The following is a 20,775-nucleotide window of genomic DNA, read 5'->3' as shown; positions in this document are numbered from 1 at the left end:
CTTATTGGGTTTCAAGGTCATTAATTTTAGCTTACCCAGAATTTTTAAACAAGTTTCAAGAATATTTGTGTGCTGTACTAAGCTGCAAACTATTTCCAGACCTTGCAGGGCAACATAGTGCACATTACCAGAGCACACCATTATCATGTGGGATGAATAATAGAGAAAAGAAAACAGCAACTTTAACTTTCAGGAAGAGGTGTAACAGCCAATTAATGAAGCTATAGAATGTACTGACCAAAGAATACCAATATCAAATGATTCCATGCTAAACAAAGCTTTCACCAATGATACTAAGAAAAAAACCTTCGGATACTAGAACCAATTTTCTACACCAAACAGGTGGCAACAACATAGGAAAAAATGTGGACTGAATTACTGTATTTGTCTGAAACAGATCCTGCACTGTTGCCAGCTTGGAAATAAATGAGCCAAATTTTTAGACATGCAACCTAATACTGACCTTACCACCGGAAGAAAACATCCAATCAGATTAAAGCAATTCAGTGTCATAAGTCAATTTGAATCAAAGCATCTGTGCTCTCCAAGAACAAAAATAGTCTTGAAGAATCTGAATTATTTTTTCTTATTGCAGTTTTCAGGTGAATATTCAGAAAGTAAATATCCAGAAAGTGAATATCCAATCACAATGTGGTGGAGAAGATTCAAAAGTCAATGGATAAACCATACAGCCACTTGCAAACAAATGGAATCAAGATAAAATCGTGTAGACTTAGATTTGCATCTAGATAAATCACTTTCCCTTTGACATCTGCACCTACTAAGTAAAATTATAAGGGAATTGGAAATTGATGCAATTTGCTTGAACATCACACAATGTCCCCAACTATTATAGCATAATCAAAGCTATTTGATACAGTTACACATGATTCTATCTAATGTACCAGTAGAGAAAGGCATGATTACACTACATTATGGTGTACACAAATATCTAAGCAAAAGGTCATTTCAAATTAATAAATTTCCCTTGTCAATGAAAGATGCAAACATTGTTAAATATTCAAACTGCCTAGTGCATAACAATTGGCGAAAAATACACCTTTGTTTTACAGCAAATTTAAACATGTTGATAACTCCATTAAATTAAACATTTATTAAAAATAAAGTAGCCTCTTGTATCACTTGCAAGACAAATATCAGTTGGACATAATCCTCTTTCACTAACAATATATGAAATAAACTAACAGCATTGATTACAAAATTATTCAACATGAAATTTTTTTAAAAACTTTTTTGGTGAATAAACAAGGTATGGGGAATATAATCAAAAAGAGGCCAACAAGATGAGCACATACATGTGCAGTGATATGATCTGAACAACTTGCATGAAAAAGGATGTTTTAGTTAGTTTCAAAACAATTTTAATGAAACATTAAAGCACTGTATATTACATTTACAAAAATCTTCAATTATTTTTCTTCCATCTCTTTCCTAAACTTGCCAGCTTTGAGATTATTTTGGAAAGAAAAAATCATATAGCATCAGATTTAATGCTCTGTGTTTCACTGAGTCACATTCAATTCAGGCAAATTCTAGAATCTTTACTAGATGAAGATCTAACATTTCATTCTGGTTGAAAACACAATTTGTGCACATTACCTTCCATTTAACAGGACAGGAAAGATGTTGTGGAATTTTAGTGTTTTTGGAGAAGGAAAAAGTCATCCAAAGAGGGAATAGGGAAGTTGATTTTATTTTTCTCTAAAAAATGCAATCTGTGAAATATATATGCCATGGTGAATTATACTGTAGCAGTGATTCAAACATGACTTTAAAGTTTCTTACCCATTCTCTCCTGTATTGACTGTGTTCAGCTCAGTTACATTGTACATAATGGACGGTTCAAGTGAAACTTTTTCCATGTACATTGGGGTAGTTGTAATATTTTGTATCTGGGCTTCCAAAAAGACTTCATCCGTCTACAGGGGTGAGAGGAGGCATTGGAGAAGGGTAGGTTGAGGGGTGAAAACAAATAAGAAAGAAAACCTTCTGAATAAAATTGTACCAGTTCCTGTGAATTAAATGAAATATTAGTTCATGCCTTGGAATAACGGAAGGTAATTAATAAAGGAAAGCAGAAGCATAATTTATATCTTACTTCAACATTAGCTTATTAATTTAGCGACAGCAATGGATTTGTGATAAATGCATTTATTTATTTTCTACAGTACAACAGTTGAGTTCTAAGAGTATAAACATTAGTTAAGTCATCGATGAGGAATATTTAGAAAACATCATTACTTTTCCCTGACAATACACCAAAATCTTAAACAAAAACAAGTGAGTAAAAATGGTAGCTTCAGTAGAGTATATGACTGACATTCCTAAAATACAACTTATAAATTAACTTAAATATTAAAGTTCTTTAAGATTTAATAAAGTACAAGGGTATTTAAATGATTATGCTATTAATGAGCATTTATTGCCTAAAATACTCCTGAATACCCTGTTTAAAACTGAGCAGCAATTCAGAATTTTTTACTAATAGATATGCAATGTGTCAGTAGAAACATGTGCAAGTTTGCATTCAAGGTTTCTTATAGTTAACAATTAAAAATAGCTGATGCACACAGTAATTATAATACAGGTCAGATGTATTCCTATTGTTAAAAAGCCTTGATAATTGGTATATATTTCTAGCTCTGCATTCACTAAGATAATTAGCAGCCATAGAACAGAATCACTCTCATCATAACCAATTTAATTAAACAGCAATTGTCTGCAGCCAATAAAATAAGTATAAGAATACAGTGAGGAGCAAAATTATAAAGCAATTTATTGTTTGTCCTTTCTCCAATTGGCACATGGCATTAATTAAAAACAAAAGGAAGCCTAAAACTGTTTACAGAATACAGGTTTCTGAAATTTAAGTGGAATAATCATACTGTTTATCCCATTCTATACCCATTTCCACAGAACAGTGTTTTGCATTGCTTAAATGTGGGCCTGGATAACATATAACTAGTATTGTTTTTCTTCAGTATTCAACTATGTATATAACCAAGCCCTAATGGAATAAGATTTTAAATCGGCTTTAGGGTGTATGTATGAAATGAGTTTGCAAACTCTCAGCACATACATTTACAATACAAAACCAACAAAAACTGGCATGATTCACATTGAATTATCAATGTCAGCAAAGGAATACCTTTGCTGTAAAAAAATATATATACACATGGACAACAAGAACCGCTCTGTGGTTAGGATTATCCATACTAGGACAGAATAAAGAATGTTTATGTAATAGTTAGACCTGTAATGGGTCTAACTAAAAAGTTTTTTTCAAAGTTAACATAGACGTTAATGTGTTGAACAGTTTCCTGCAGCTTTACATCAAGTTAATCAAGTATGAACGAATTATTTCAATATTTGATAATGACAAGATTTTGTTTACAAATGCAATTTACTCCATAGATGCAACCGCTTTTTAAAATCAGTAGAAAGCAGCTCTTATAATAGGTAATTGATCTGAAACATTAAAGTTTCAAGCCCTCATGGTTTTATTAAACTTGTTCAAAAATAAAAGTGCAGAGAAATTCTCACTGTTGACAGCTTCCGCTGGTAGGTTCCAACGAGATGTGAAAAATGGCAAAGGAATCATCATCAGAATTTCAATATTAGTTATGTTCTATTTTAGATCTGTCCTGCAAACTTTTTAAACTTTAGAACCATCAAAAACACTTTGAACTGGTCATCTCTCAAAACCATCATCAATATTAAGGAATTATTAAAATACCATCTTTGACAAAACATGTTCCCACAAATCCATTGCTCAATCCCCCTTGATTCATTTAATTTGTGTGCCATTTAGCAGAAATTTTATGCAAGCTTGGATGATGAGATTAGTGATGTAATGGAAAAGCATAAGTTTGTTATAATTCAGTCTCATCACAAAATTATTTTTGAATTTTCCTTCAAATATTTACTGAAATAAAATCGCAGATTATCCAGAAAAATTGGATTCTTAAATTAACAAATTGTGTAGTTATTTATTTTGTGGTCAAAATTTCATGGAATATCTAATTGAGTGTTAAAATAATTCAAATTGGACCAATGCTTCTCCATTACAGTGTCTTGAAAAAGTATTCAGCCCCTACACCCATTTTCACATTTCACTGTCTCATTTAAAAAAATCTGAAATATAATGAAGTAGGATTTTTGAACTAATCTACAAAATATTATGCATCATGTCAAATCAAAAGAAAAATTCCAAAACCTGTCAACAATTTACTTAAATTAAAAACCAAAATTGTGAGGCTGAAGTCGTATGCTAACTTTCCTCAGGTGCAACACTATATATTACCTTTCCAAATCACCCAATTTGATGATGCAGAAAATTGAAGGATCACGTGAATAGCTACCCTCTATCTCTTGGTGTAACGTCCAGCAGTATGGCAGATTTTCAATAGACCAAACCAAAATGAAGACAAAAGAGCATTCAAGACAAGCAAAGGAAATGATAATATAGAAGCAGAAATCTGGGGAAGGGTACAAGGTCATCCTAAAGGCACTGAATATACCTCAGAACTCAGTGAAGTCTGTCATGAAAAAGTGGAAAAAATATATAACTATTGCCACACTGACTAGTTCAGGCCTCCCCTCTAAACTTAGTCACCAAAGAATGGCACTTGTAAGAGAAACTACTGTGACGCCAGTCACTGAATAAGCTGCAGAAGTCAGTTGCTGAACTGGAGATGAAGTTTATGGCTCCACAATCTCTAGGACCTTGCACAAAAAGGATATTTATGGAAGAGTGGCAAGGAAGAAACCCTGGCTATAAAAGGAGCAGATCCTTGCCCGTAAAGACTTCGCAAAGCATCACTTAGAAGGTGCCATAAAGATGTGGAAGGGCTTGTGGTCAATGAAACTAAAGTGGAACTTTTCAGCTAAGCGATATGTGTGGCATAAATCTAATACTGCACATCAGCCAGGTAACACAATTCCTATTGTGAAGTATGGTGCATCATGCTATGGGTGACACTTTCCAGCAGCAGGGACTAGAAATCTGGTCAAGATTGATGGGAAGATGAATGTTGCTAAATAAAACGAGATCCAGGGTAAAAACCTTCTAGCCTCTGCCAGAACAACCATGAGGTGGCTTCAAACGAAGAAACTTGATGTCCTTGAGTGTCCCAGAGTCCACTATAACCCGATCAAACATGACTGGCAAAACCTCAGTGCTGTCCACCGCCACTCCCCAACTAACCTGACACAGCTTGAGCAAGTTTTCTAGGAGGAATGGGCAAATCTTGCTCCATCACGTTGTGCAAAGCTCATAGAGACTTATCCAAAAATATTACTGGTTGTGATGGCTGTGAGAGATGGTTCACCTAAGTATCGAGCAAAAAGGGGTGAATATTTTTGTACTGCTGACATTTGTTTTTGAATTCTTAGTATTTCATGCTTTACAGTTTTCCTTGTTTTGGGCCCTGCAGTAAAAAAAGGAGCAAGTGATTCACAGACAAAAATTTGTAGTTAAATTGATCAAAATCCCTGGTTGTAATACTCACTTATGTGAACAGTGGGCTGGGGACTGAATACTTTTTCAAGGTACTGTATTTCTCGACAAATTTAGCTAATGTTAGTTAAAGCAATTGTGATTATATTGCAATTAAATCAATGTGCAAAGTAGCAATAAATAAAAAATTACCACAGAACTGAGGTCACTCTAATAGGGGAAAAATTAAAAAGCAAACATTAGAGAAATAAGGGTTAAATGTTAAGAAGAACAACTACTTTACCCAAAGATTTATGAAAAGCATGTTTATTTTCTTCATTGTGTTTCCAAGATGCTATCAACAGTATGGAAGAAAGACAAAGTAAAGTGCCCACAAAAAAGGAGGCAAAATAAAACAAATGTACATTAAAGAGGCCAGCACTTTCAGAATACCCAATCTGAAGAATACATTAAAGAGGACATGAAGCCAACTGAAAGTTTGTTTTGGTTAAAAACTGAAATAAAATCTAGAATTTGTTCAATAAAATTTAGATACCCTAGGAGTGGAATAAAAAGTTGAAAGAATATTCTATTCTCTAAGGAGCAAAGTTTTAATGAATCATTTCCTTCTGTTGGAATAAAACAAGAAAATACATTTGCACACACATGCTACCATGTATGCATTACTGCTTTTCACAACATTCAGTTCCAATTGCATTTAAGTTGTTACTGATATTCTTTGTACATGAACTTTTGAACAAAACAGCACTACGTTGCAGAGGAACTGTGCATTTGGGTCTGACATTCATGAGAAATTTCCCAGAGCAGAAATCTATACCTCTTAATACCCTTGCCCAACAAAAATCTCTCTCTTAATTCAAAAAATGTTAAGTAGCCCAACATCTGCAGACCATCAAGAGGACAAATTCCAAATTTTCATAACCACTTGTGTAAAAATGTAGCTTGGTAATTTTATTCCAAATTGATTCTTGTTTTGGATGTCCTAACAAGAGGAAAGATAAAACTTTATCTACTCTCTGGACTCCTTTGTATCATTTTAAATACCTGCATGATGTCAGTCCTCAAACTTCTAACTTCATGGGGGAACACAAGCAAGTTTATAACAATGCAAACTTGTGCCATGTGAGATTTTACCACTATTGTTAGTAAAATCTTAGACGGCAACAGGGAGGCGTACAAGAATGAGACAGTTCAGCTGATTCATGGTGTTGCAACAATAACCTCACACTCAGCGTCAGCAAAATTGAGGAGAGGATTTTGGACTTCAGGAAGGGAAAGTTAGGAGAATACACACATTGAGGAGTCTCTGGATTGCTGGATCTCTTCATCTCCAAATGCAAACAAGACACCGACTTGATTAACTCCAGCACTCCTCTCATATCTTCAAACCTTACCCACTCTGAATGCACTGGCCTCCACTCTCTCCACACTAATCCCAACCGTATCTTCAAACTCGCAGACAAATGGGGTACTGTTGTAGTGTGGCGGACTGACTTCTACCTTGCTGAGACCAGGTGGCAACTCTCAGATACCTCCTCTTACTTTCCCCTTGAATAGGACTCCACTAAGGACCATCAGAAAATTGTCCCCTACACCATCACCAAATTTATCAACTCTGAAGACCTCCCATCCATAGCCCCCAATCTTACAGTTCCCTTACCCCACACTGCACACTTCTACCGTTTACCCAAGATTCACAAATCTAACTGTCCAGGTAGGACCACTGTTTCCGCCTGGTCCTGCTCCACTGAACTTGTATATACATAACTTGATTCCATTTTATCCCCCTTGGTTCAGTCCTTTCCTACATATATCCACAACATTTCACATGTTCTTGATCTCGTCAACAACTTTCAAGTCCCTGGTCCTGATTACCTCATTTTCATCATGCATGTTCAGTCCCTATCAACTTCCATCCACCGTTAAGGTGGCCTTAAAACTCTCTGCTTCTTTCTTAACGACAGACCTGACCTGTTCCCCTTCACAACCACTTTCCTCCCACTGGCAGAACTAGTCCTCACCCTCAACGATTTCTCTCTTGGCTCTGCCCACTTTTTTCATACCCAAGGTGTAAACATGGGTACATGCATAGATCCCATCTATGCCTACATTTTCATTGGCTACGTGGAACAGTCCATGTTTTAAGCCTTCCCTAGTAATGCTCAACTCTTGCTGTGTTACACTGATGACTGCATTGGTGCTGCTTCATGAACCCATGCTGAGCTCATCAATTTCATCAACTTTGCCTCCAACTTCCTCCCTGCCTTTAAATTCACTTGGTCCATTTCTGACACCTCTCTCCCCTTTCTCAATCTCTCTGTCTCCATCTCTGGAGACAAACTGTTTACTGATATCGTTCACAAACCCACCAATTCCCATGGCTATCTTGACTATATCTCTTACAACCCTTTCTCCTATAAAAATACAATTCCTTTTTCCTCAGTTCCTTCGTCTCCACGATATCTGTTCCCAAGATGAGGCTTCCCTTTCCAGGACATCAGAGATATCCTCCTTCCTGAAAGAACAGTTTCCCTTCTTTCACTGTCGAACCACACATCTGCTCCATTTCCCAGACGTCTGCGCTCACCCCATCTTCCCATCACCTCACAGGGGTAGAGCTCCTCTTCTTCTCACCTACCACCCAACGAACCTCTTCATCCAACGCAGCACTCTCTGCAATTTCTGCCATTTTCAACGGGACACTACCACCAAAGACCTATTTATCTCCCTCCCCCCACTCCCTCTGTCCATTCGTCCCTCCCGACTAATCTCCCTGCAAGTGGCCAAAGTGCTAAACCTGCCTATTCACATCCTCTCCCTCGTCCATTCAGTGCCCCGAACAGCCACTTCAGGTGAGACAGTGGTACTTTACATGCAAATCTGTTGGGAGTTGACTACTGTATCCAGTGCTCCCAGTGTGGTCTCCTCCACATTGGTGAGACCCAACGTAGATTGGGGGACCACTTTGTTGAGCCCCTCAGCTCCATCCAGAAAAAACAGAATTTCCTGGTGGCGAACCGTTTCAATTCCCATCTTCATTTCCTTTCTTTTGCCACAATGAAGCCACTCTCATGTTGGAGGAGCAACACCTCATAGTCATGGCATGAACGTCAATTTCTCCAACTTCTTTTAATTTTCCCCTCCCCCTTTCCATGCTTTGGCCTCTTACTCCTCCTTACATACCAATCACCTCCTTCTGGTGGGCCTCCTTTCCCATGACCTGATCTCCACTCCTATCAGATATTTTCTCCAGCCCTTTGCCTTTTCTACTTATCATGTCCCAGCTTTTTACTTTATTCCCCTCCGCCACTCACCTGGCTTCATCCATCACCTAGCTTGTCCTCTCGCCCTTCTCCTCACCTCCTTAATCTGGCTTCTTCTCCCTTCCTTTCCAGCCCTGGAGGATCTTGGCTCAAAATATCAACTGTTTATTTATTTCTGTAGATGCTGCTTGTGCTGTTGCGTTTTGTGTGTATTGCCCTAAAACATTGATGCAATCATGAAGAAGGTACGCCAACAGCTCTACTCTATTAGAAGCTTGAGCAGAAATGGTATGTCACCAAAGACTCTTGCAAATTTCTATAGATGAATGGTATAGAGCATTCTGACTGGTTACATCACAGCCTGGTATGAAGCCTCCAAAACACAAGATCACAAGGGACTGCACAGGGTTATAGACCAGCCAGTTTCATCATAGCACATAGAACAACCCATGATATCTTGAAGAGATGCTGCCTCAAGAAAGCAGCATCCATCATTAAGGAACTTCACAACCTGGGACATGCCCTCTATCAGAGATGCAATACAGGAGCCTGAAAACCCACACTTAATGCTTTAAGAACAACTTACACCATAAGACATAGGAGCAGAATTAGGCCATTTGGGCCCATCAAGTAGTCTGCCATTTGATCATGGTTGATTTATTATCCCTCTCAACCCCATTTTTCTGCCTTCTTCCCAAAACCTTTGACACTTTTACTAAACAAGGACCCATCAACCTCCACTTTAAATATATGCAATGACAATGAATTCCATAGATTCACCAACCGCTGCCTAGAGAAATTCTTCCTCATCTCTATTCTGAAAGGATGTCCTTGTATTCTGAGGCTGTGCCCGTTGGTCCTACAGTCTCCTACTGTTGGAACCATCCTCACCACATCCATTCTACCTGGGCCTACTCAGTAGGTTTCAATGAGACTCCCCCTCATTGTTCTAAACTCCAGCGAGTACAGGCCCTGAAATATCAACAGTTCCATATATGTTAACCCTTTCATTCCCATGATCATTCTTGTAAACCTCCTCTGGACCCTCTCCAATGCCACAACATCATTTCTTAAATATGGGACCTGGACTTGGATATGCCTACTATCTAGATTTGCCACCTGCTATGCCTATCTGTAGACACTAACCTTATCACAATGTGAAAGCCCATCAGTCAGGACGCTTAAGGTTTCCCCCAAGACACAATGAGAAGACTACCTTGCCTTGTCATGTGTACATTGAAACATACAGTGAAATACATTGTTTGCTTCAAATCAAATCAGTGATGATTGTGCTGGGCAACCTGCAAGTGTTACCACATAGCTGGTGTCAACAAAGTATGCCTACAACTTACTATCCCTAACCACATGTCTTTGGAATGTAAAAGGAAACCGGAGCACTTGGAGGAAACCCACATGGTCAAGGGAAAACATACACACTCCTTACAAGCAGTGGCAGGAAGTGAACCCTTATCAATGATTGAATCCACCCCTGGCAGTGTACTACAAGGCCACATTTTCTGAACATCCTGACAGCCTTCAAATGCTTGCTGCTGTCATGGTTTTTGAACTGTTACTATATGTATTTGTTAGAATGTTTTTTTTAAAAAAAAACACCATTTAACTGAGGAAATTTCCAAAATCTGAAACATACATAACTGAAAATAAACACTAAAAGTAACAGCTTTTGATTATTTGATAGCTAATGCTAAAAGTAAAATAATTCAGACACACAGAGAAGCACATACTGGTACAGCAGGTACATCTGCCGCTCCCAGGGCTAGGTTCAATGCTGATCTCCAACCGATGTCTTCGTGAAGTTTGCACCCTCCCTGCACCCACAGGAGATTCAACCAGGTGTACTAGCTTTCCCTACAATGCCAACAGATCCATGAACTATGACCACTACCTCGTTATTCATATTTTGCACTATTTATTTAATTTGAAATTGATAGTAATTTTATGTCTTTGCGCTGCCACAAAGCAATTTCACATTATACGAGACAGTGATAATAAACCCAATTCTGGTCATAATTTTCGGCCTCTAAAATATGGCCAATTAAACACACAGGAGCAATTTGTACATAGTAAGCTACCACGAAAAGTAATGTAATAATTGACAGATAAATCAGTTCTAGCGACATAAATGAAGATTTAAATTAACATGCTGATCATCCAGATAAATTTGCAACATATGCGTTCTCTGGTTTGACAGTGCTTGTTCCCAAATATCTGCATTACATATTAAACTCCATAGCTGACTTCATCTTTGAAGTCTAATTTGTACTCCTTTAGATTCTCTGATTAGATTGTATCTGAGCATTACTTTAGTGATGAGCATATGATCATACAAGGTCACTATAGCCGCTCACCATTATTAAAATGTTCTCTGTCTTACATCGATTCGAAGTGGATAACTTTACTTCTCTACAGTTATCAATCTTAGCTACACTGATGAAATTAAACAAAGCAGAAAAAATAATTAAAAAATCCATCTCCATACATCTGATGCTTTCTGATGCATGACAAAAGTAGAAGCCCTTGAGCTGTGAATCACTTGTTTTCAACTCTAGAATTAAAGAACTACTTAATGAAAAAAAAATCTCAAAAACAAGCTGCGTTCTCTGGATACAAATATACTGGCTCAGATTTTACAGAAATGACAACAGTAAAACAGCAGCATTGTGGAAATCCTGAAGTGTCCATCAGTAATTTCCTGCTCCTCAACAGATGGGACTGATTCCTCTATCACATTTGGGAGGTGGTGGGTGGAAAATCATTGAATTGAACAAAAACTTAATCAAAAACTAATCTTCTGTACATTGCTCTAAACTATTCAACTTTACAGTCTAAGGACTCACCTAAATGGCAAACATACATATCAGAGGTACAACTCCATTGTAAGTTCTCAAAATATAATGGGTTTTAAAGCTCATAGTTACTAAGATATGATAACTTAAATCTAATGCTTTAATCCTAATTTAAAACCTTCTATGGGGCAGTAAGTAACAACCAAAAGGTGTACTTTCTCATTTCTGCTTTGCTATCTGAAAATTCTTTAACTGTGAACCGATTTCTTACAGAATCTACATCAGAAAATAGAGGGTAATCTTGTGCTTTATTGTTTACCTAAACTACACTTTCCCGATAGTTTTAACACTTTTTTTGTATTGTAATTATTCTACTTCAATACACTATGTAATGATCTGATCTGTATGAACAGTATAAGACAAACTTTTCATTGTATCTTAGTACGTGTGGCAATAATAAATCAATCCCAAATTAAAAGTTTTTAATTCTAAAAATATAACTAGTAAAAATACAAGTTACATTAATATCAAATTAAGTACACTCAGACCTCACTTAACTCTGAGGTGATGTTCCACAGAGGGAGAACGCAATGTAAGTCAGCGCTATGTGGGTTCGTTATAACATTACGTAAATGGACGTGGGAGCCTGATTTTTGTTTTTAAAAATCAAACCTGGGATATGGAAGTTTATTTTATGTATACACAGTAATTTGTGGAATAACAAACATGCAAAAAGGCCTAACCTGTCCATCAGTTGTCAGCAGCAGCGGAGGGAAGCGGCTGATGGTCGCACCTTAAAGGAGGGACCAGGCTGTGGGTCCTCCTCTAACTTGGCTTTTTCTTCAAGTAGGCATCAAGATTTGACTGCCTTTTCTTAAGTTTCTTCTCATGAAGCAGTTCTTGGTAGCAGGAAATCATGTTGCGAACACCCCTCTTTGCCTTATTGCTTCGTTCACAGTCAAGCCCATTATCGATAAGCCAGTCCATGATTTGTGTGATTGTGGTAATGCTAGTGCTGAGGAATTTTGTGGTGAGATTTCCTGCTGGTGTTTCTTTTTCTCCATCCATGTCCTCAGATTCACCCACGTTGCTTTGCTCTGCCAATTCTCGAAGTTCTTCGTTATTAAGGCTCTCACCATGAGAATGCGGTAACTCTTCAACATCGTCATTATTAATATCCTCTAATCCCGCTTCACTGACCAGTTCAATGGTGTTTTGGTTGACTGGTTCTGCCTGAAATCCTAGGATGTCATTGCATAGCTTCTTCCACACCTCACTCACCAGCTTCCAAATGCTATCTCGCTGCAGTTTTACATCCATGCTAATGCTTTTCCTAGACATCTTAGATGTACTACCCTCACGGGAAGTTGCAGGCTATTTTCCAGACATTATAAGTGAAAAAAATAGAATAAGTTGGCGAGCAAGAATGTTTACACACGTTGAGGAAGGTAGAGTGTGAAGTAATAAGTGATTGGCTGTGAGTGGCTCAGAGTGCATGTAAAGCACTCTCATTGGCTAATTGAACATTTATTATAATGGCAGCCACTCAAATTTTAAGTATTGTTTACAATGAATTTTTGTCAATTTTTAAAATTTCAATAAAAAATTGAATAACAACGTAATGAATCAGCACTGTGGGGTAGCATTATGCAGGGTCTGACTGTATTGCTAAATGCAAGAGTTGTGTTCATAAAACATATAACATATATATTTGAAGGTAAACTTGTTATTTCCTTGCTGGGCACACAACTAGCCACAAAACTTTTACAGAGATATTTACAGCAAAATTATGTAAACATTTGATAGAGGTATACAAAATTATGAGGGGTATAATAGGGTAAATGCAAGCAGGCTTTTCCCACGAGGTTGGGTGGGACACAACCAGGGGTCATGGGTTAAGGGTGAAAGGTGAAGTTTAAAGGGAACATGAGAAGAAACTTCTTCACTCAGAGGGTCATGAGAATGTGGAATAAGCTGCCAGCGCAAGCGGTGTATGCATTTAACATTTTCTTAAATGTTGACCTCAATTTCAACATTTAAGAGAAGTTTGGATAGGTACATGGATGGTAGGGTATGGAGGGCGGTTGACGGGAGTAGGCAGTTTAAATGGTTCAGCATGCACTAGATGGGCCAAAGGGCCTGCTTCCGTGCAGTACTTTTCTATGACTCTATGCTGAATCTCAGCAGGTCAGGCAGCATCTATGAAAAAGAATAGCCAACATTTCGAGCTGAGACCGTTCATCAAGTGTTTATAAGCTATGCTCACTTGGTAGTGAATCCAAGCAGGAATAACAGGCAGCAAGAAAGACTTTGAAGTTGCCTATACAGGATATAAAGTCAGATTCATTATTCACTAACTTATTGCACATCCCACTGCCTCTTGCTCAAATTTCTAGTAATACCTGACCATGAATATTAAAACCGATACAACATAGTTACCCATATTTGGAATCTGGAAATAGGAGAAACTTGGATACAGACTGAATTTCATCACAAGTTATCTAAAAGATAACTAAAATTCACCATTATAATTCAGAACTATATTTTGAGACAATTAAAATTAATACTTTAACCATACTAATTTCAAGCACAATATAATTCAAATACATATCCAGGTACGGATCAGTGCTGTAGTGTTCTATGGTATGGTTCTAAATACTAGGTCAGGCAACATTTTTAGGAGAAAGGGAATACTGTATATCTGACAGTATACGGTCAAGGTTGCCTAGAGATCTGTCGCAGAGACTATCTGGTAATGGGTTATTGGGGACAGTCTGAAAGAGAGAAATTTAAATTCAGGAACCCAAACAGTCGTTCCAGGAGAAGTAGCCATTCACCTGCATTTAGTGATCACAATGTGGGCCAGCTACTCCACTTTGGAGGAACCAAATGCAGACTGGATACCCACTTCTCAGAGCAGCTCTGTTCAGTCCACAGTCTCAGAGCTCTTGTTTCTATCCCACTGTCATTCTGATCCATCTATCTGTCGCCTCCCACCATGTTATATCAATGTCCAACCGAAGCACAAAGAACAGTATCTCATCTCCAAACCAAATGTTTTCCTTTTATTGCCCTCTTTAAAATGTAATTTATTCCCACAAAAACTCTGTAGACCGTCATTTAAGAGGGTGTTCTTCAAGTCTACAGAAAATGAGGCCAGTGTAATCTAATCCTATTTGGAGATCTAACCAGATGATTTCTGCCTGCCTAGGTGGAAATTAAGGTCCAGTTCAAGTTTAATTGTCATTCAACCATACATAAACATAGCCAAATGAAACAGCATTCTTGCAGGGCCAAGATGCAAAACACATTACCAAGAGCATACTCTACATATGGTTATGATGGCATGAAACATACAGTCAGAAAAATATATAGCCCAAGTCCCTGATTGGCATGGCCTGTAGAATGATGGTCCATGGGATGTTGTCCAGGTTGTTCTTCAACCGAGCAACACTGGAAGACAGCACCAACAGGAGGGGCTAGACCCCCAACCCAGCACAGATTTCAGCACAGTCTGCTCTCTCCCACACTGCCTCAGCATCTCCTCTCTTGGGCGGTTGCAACAGGAGACCTCGCTGCCTGAGGGCCCAGTGCTCACCACAATCAAGGCAACCCAGTACCCCTGCCATCGGTCTCCCAAATGAACCAATGAAACGGACTTGCAGTATTCTAAATTACCAATGTCCAACAGGGTCCTGCAATCACAAAAAAAACATCCAAGATAATCACTTTTTTATGACTGTGCACAGCCTCGGCACAACAATGGTATGCAAGAAGACCAGGCAACTACAAACAATGGTATGTAATGAGTCCAACTCCACCGCTATTGAGCAACTCGCTGACGGGGTAGAGCTGTAGTACTTGCTGCTGCTGATAACCAGCAGTGTCTTGCAATCGTAAAAAAGACAAGTATGAATAATTACACAGATGGTTAGATCCAGAGTGGCCGCTGTGTCCGAGCTCGCCGCCATCTTACCAGAAGTCTTTGGCAAATTCCCAACTCTAACCAGTATAACCAGTATACAGGTTTCCCCCACCATCCGAAGGTAGAGCGCTCCTATGAAACGGTTCGTAAGCCGAAATGTCATAAAGCGAAGAAGCAATTACCATTTATTTATATGAGAAAATTTTGTGAGCGTTCGCAGACCCAAAAATAACCTACCAAGTCATGCCAAACAACACATAAAACCTAAAATAACAGTAACACATAGTAAAAGCAAGAATGATATGATAAATACACAGCCTATATAAAGTAAAAATACTTTTCCACAATCATTGCCTGAACTGTTCTCCGTAGCGAAAATCTCACGCAAGCGCCGTCGGCAGAAAATCTCATGCAAGCACTCTCCAGTAACCTTTAAGCTATGAAGCTGCCAAATCATACCAAATAACACGTAAAAATACACAGCCGATATAAAATAGAAATAATGTGTGTACAGTGTAGTATCACTTACTGGAATTGGGAAGACAGCGCCGAGCACACGGATGATGGTGTGTTAGACTGAGCCGTCGCAGGTTGGCTGGTGTAGTGGCCCCCACCCTCCAGGCCGTCAACCCGATACATTGTCACGAAGCATGCAGGGGTCCAGCACATCTTTAAGAAAAAAGCCAAAACAAACATGCTAATTAATTAGATGCCGCCCCTAATTGTCAGCCCAGATCAGTGCCGATTTTCAATTGCGTTGTCTCCGATCTGGGCCAACAATTACGTATCAGCGGCACCTAATTAATTAGCATGCTTATTTCGTCTTTTTTCTTAAAGATGTGCTGTGTGCCTCCCGGCTAGCTTTGCATTCTCCACGAATCGGTATCTGTCCGTGGCCTAGGGGTTGGGGTGTCGGGACACTGGGGTGTCATCTCATCGCCTGTTTCCATTAGAGCAGGCAGCTCAACTTCTTCTATCTCTGCCCGCCTCGATGTCGAAGGTCGAGGTTCGTCGTCTGCTGTGGCTGATGTGGAAGGCTTGCTTGACTGCTGAGCCTCGCGCATTTTTCTATCACACAGTTCTTTAATAAGGACTCAAACCATCCTGCAAATATCCCCTAAACCGATGTACCCTTTCAAAATTAAAGTCGTACTTTATCATTACTCATTCGGTTTCGATTGTTATCCTTTTTTCTTCCAATTGCATCAGCTCTTCATCTGTCAGTTCTTGGTGATGGGATGCCAAAACCTCTTCAACATCATGTTCGTCAGCTTCCACAAACCAAACTCATGTTGTCCTTACTTCGTTCACCATGATCAAAACGCTTAATTATGTCTAGTTTTACCGTAAGTGTAACACCCTTACGAGCTCTCTCAGCCTTTTCCGATACCATAGAACTCATCTTGCAAACGGCTGTTTACAGGCATGTGTTAAAGCAAAGCAGTTCCGAATCCGGGGGAGAGCGGCTGCTTGGGGCGCTGCCTTTTATCGCGCGCTGATATTTTTGCGCACCAATTTTTTAATCGCACGCTGAATTTTTTTTTCATAACAGTGAAAACACCTTCTGAAAGCGAAAACAGGGTACTAATGTAGGTCTTTCGTAACAGTGAAGTTTCATAAAGCGAACATTCGAAAAGCGGGGGACACCTGTACTGCTATTCCTGCTATTTTTATCTTTTAAGAATAGTAAAATAACTAGTTAACAATCTTAATAACAATTGATTTTATGATTACTGCATTGTATGGCTTAGCATTACATTACAAAAGCCCGTTATCTCAAGGTGACAAAATAATGCATTTTCAAATGGTTCCTTTTTATTATCAGAGAACGTGTACAGTATACAACCTGAACTACTTAGTCTTCGCAAACATCCACAAAAAAACAGAATCCCCAAAAGAATGAACAACAAAAAAAAGTTGGAATTCCAAAACCCCTCCCGCTTCACGTGCAAGCAAGCATCAACACATCAACCACCTTCCCTCTTCAGCAAAAGAGCATCTGCGCCCATCACTCACCAAGCAATAACAAAGCACCCAGAGAGACCATGATCTGTAGTCAACAAAAACTATTGTTTACCTGACACTTCGATATGCCCCAGGCTCTTTCTCTCTCACTTACAAGGGACAGGGAGATGTCACCCATTTCACAGCGCAAGGGGAGCCTGGTATTCGCTGTTATGATATTACAGTTTGCCGCGTTGCTTTTTATTCGGAGATTCTCCAACTTGAGAATCTTCAGCAAACGTCATGGCTCAACTACAAAGACCTCTGTCTGTACATCCACCACAGCAAAATCCCAATGTTCCTTCTCTCCTGACGCCTTGGTCAGCAATACCACAAGACCATGAGATATAGCAGCATTTGGCCTGCCTTCCTTCCTGCTTTTTAAGTATATAAAGGGTAAAAGAGAGTTGAAGGTAGATATAGGATCAATAGAAAATGACACTGGAGATAGTGTAATGAGAGACGCAGAGATGGCACAGGGACTGAATGCGTATCTTGCATCAGTCTTCACAGTGGAAGACAACTGCAGTATACCGGACATTCAAGAATGTCAGTGAAGTGAAGTAGGTGTAATGAAAATTACGACTGAGAAGGTGCTCAGGAAGCTTAATGGTCTGAGGGTAGATAAATCTCCTGGACCTGATGGAATGCACCCTCGGGTTCTGAAGGAAGTAGATGGAGAGATTGCGGAGGCATTAACAATGATCTTTCAAGCATCAATAGATTCTGGCATTGTACCGGATGATTGGAAAATTGCAGATGTTACTCTGCTATTTAAGAAAGGTGGGAGGTAGCAGAAAGGAAACTATAGGCCTGTTAGCCTGTCAGCCTGTCAGCAGTGTTGGGAAGTTGTTGGAGTCAACTGTTAGGGATGAGATTACGGAATACCTGGAGGCACATAACAAGATAGGCCAAAGCTGGCATGGTTTCTTGAAAGGAAAATCCTGCCTAACCTACTGCAATTCTTTGAGGAAATTACAAGCAGGGCTGACAAAGGAGATGCAGTAGAAGTCATGCACTTGGATTTTCAGAAGGCCTTTGACAAAGTGCCGCACATGAGGCTGCTTAGCAAGGTAAGATCCCAAGGAATTACAGGGAAGTTACTAGCACAGGTGGAGCATTGACTGATTGGCAGAAAACAGAGTGGGAATAAAGGGCTCTTACTCTGGCTGGCTGCTGGTTACCAGTGGAGTTCCACAGGATTCGGTGTTGGAACCGCTGCTTTTTACGATGTATGCCAATGATTTTGACAATGGGATTAATGGATTTGTGGTTAAATTTGCTGATGAGACAAAGATAGGTGGAGGAGCAGGTAGTTTTGAGGAAACAGAGAGCCTGCAGAGAGACTTAGATAGTTTAGGGGAATGGGCAAAGAAATGGCAAATGAAATACAATGTTGGAAAATGTATGGACATGCACTTCGGTGGAAGAAATAAACATGCAGGCTATTAGTTAGATGGGATTCAAAATGCAGAGATGAAAAGGGACTTGGGAGTCCTTGTGCAGGATACCCTAAGGTTAACCTCCAGGTTGAGTCAGTGGTGCAGAAGCCAAATGCAATGTTCGCATTCATTTCTAGAAGTTTAGAATATAAGAGCAGCGGTATAATGTTGAGGCTCTATAAGGTACTTGTGAGACCACACTTGGAGAATTGTGTGCAGTTCTGAGCACCTTATTTTAGAAAGGATATACTGACATTGGAGAGGGTTCAGAGAAGATTCACGAGAATGATTCCAGGAATGAAAGGGTTACTGTATGAGGAATGATTGGCAGCTCTTGAGCTGTATTCTCTGGAGTTCAGAAGAATGAGGGGGGATCTCATAGAAACATTCCAAATGTTAAAAGGCCTGAATAGATAAGATATGGAAAAGTTATTTCCCATGGTAGGGGAGTCTAGGACAAGAAGGCATGACTTCAGGATTGAAGGACGTCCATTTAGAACAGAGATGCGGAGAAATTACTTTAGTCAGAGGGTGGTAAATCTGGAATTTGTTGACATGAGCGGCTGTGGATGCCAAATCACTGGGTGTATTTAAGGCAGAGATAGATAGGTTCTTGATTAGCCAGGGCATCAAAGGGTATGGCAAAAAGTAAAGTATGGGGAGAAGGCAGGGGAGTGCAGAAGAATTGGATCAGCCCATGATTGAAAGGCAGAGCAGACTCAATGGACCGAATGACCTACGTCTGCTCCTATATCTTACGGTCTTCTACTAATTTACTACTCTTCTCAACCCCCAATTCTCCTGCCTTATCCCAGTAACCTCTGACACCTTTACTAATCAAGAACCTACCAATCTCCACCTTAAATATATCCAATGACATTGCCTCCATAGCTGTCTATGACAATGAATTCCAGATTCACAACCATCAAGCTGAAAAAACTCCCCCTCATCTCTGTTCCAAAGGGACATCCTTGTATTCAGAGGCTGTGCCCCCTTGCTCCTAGATTCCCCCAGGAATTATATAGGAAACATCCTCCCCACATCCAATCTCTCAAGGCCTTTCCATATTTGATAAGTTTCAATGAGATCCCCTCATTCTTTTAAACTCCAGCAATTGTAAGCTGCTCATAACTTCACCATTTCATTCCCAGGAACATTCTTGCGAACATCCTCTGGACCATCTCCAACAGCAGTACATCCTTTCTTAGATAAGGGACCCAAAACTGCTCACAATACTCCAACTGCAGTCTGACCAATGCCCCATAAATCCTCAGCATTGCATTCTTGCTATGAAATTCTAATCCACTTGAAAAGAATGCAAACATTGCATTTGCTTTCCTTACCTCTGCCTCAAACTGCAAGTTAAACTTTAGGGAATTCCACAATGGCACTCCCAAGTCCCTTTGCACCTCTGATTTCTGAATTTTCTCCGTTTAGAAAATATTCTACATCTTCATTCCTTCCAACAAACTGTGTGCCTATACACTTTCCTACACTATATTCCATCAGGTACTTTGCCCATTCTCCTAAAACTACCTGCCCCTCCACCTATCCTTGTATTGTCCGCAAAGCTAATCAGAAATCCATCAATTTTGTCATTGAAATCATTAGTAAAGAGATCTCAACATCGATCCCTGCAGAACACTAGTTACTGACGACCAATCAGAAAAAAGCCTCCTTTATCCCACACTTTGCCTCCTGACAGTCAGCCAATCTTCTATATATGCTAGTATCTTTCCTGGAATACCAAGGGTTCATATCCTGTTTACCAGTCTCACGTGCAGCGCCTTATCAAAGGCTTTCTGAAAATCAAAGTAAGCAATATCCACTAACTCTCTTTATTTCCTGAAACAAT

At 39.3% G+C, this 20,775-nt stretch overlaps 1 protein-coding gene across 4 annotated transcripts in view; it reads right to left on the bottom strand.

The window, feature by feature from the left end:
- Window positions 1–20,775, bottom strand: part of trappc13 (trafficking protein particle complex subunit 13) — a 66,051-nt gene that overhangs the window by 19,792 nt on the left and 25,484 nt on the right. For 2 of the 4 annotated variants that reach the window (XM_063043011.1, XM_063043012.1), the window contains exons 8-9: window positions 5,672–5,689; window positions 1,807–1,940 (exon numbers count right to left, since the gene is read on the bottom strand). In XM_063043011.1, the coding sequence (XP_062899081.1) occupies window positions 1,807–1,940; window positions 5,672–5,689 (152 nt within the window). The remainder of the gene's footprint in view (window positions 1–1,806; window positions 1,941–5,671; window positions 5,690–20,775) is intronic. The other 2 variants (XM_063043013.1, XM_063043015.1) reach the window with 1 other exon arrangement.

This window comes from Mobula hypostoma, chromosome 3 (genome assembly GCF_963921235.1).
Source record: "Mobula hypostoma chromosome 3, sMobHyp1.1, whole genome shotgun sequence".
Lineage (NCBI taxonomy): Eukaryota > Metazoa > Chordata > Chondrichthyes > Myliobatiformes > Myliobatidae > Mobula > Mobula hypostoma.
The sequence above is the reverse complement of the archived record's forward strand: the minus strand, read 5'-3'. Positions and strand labels throughout refer to the sequence as shown.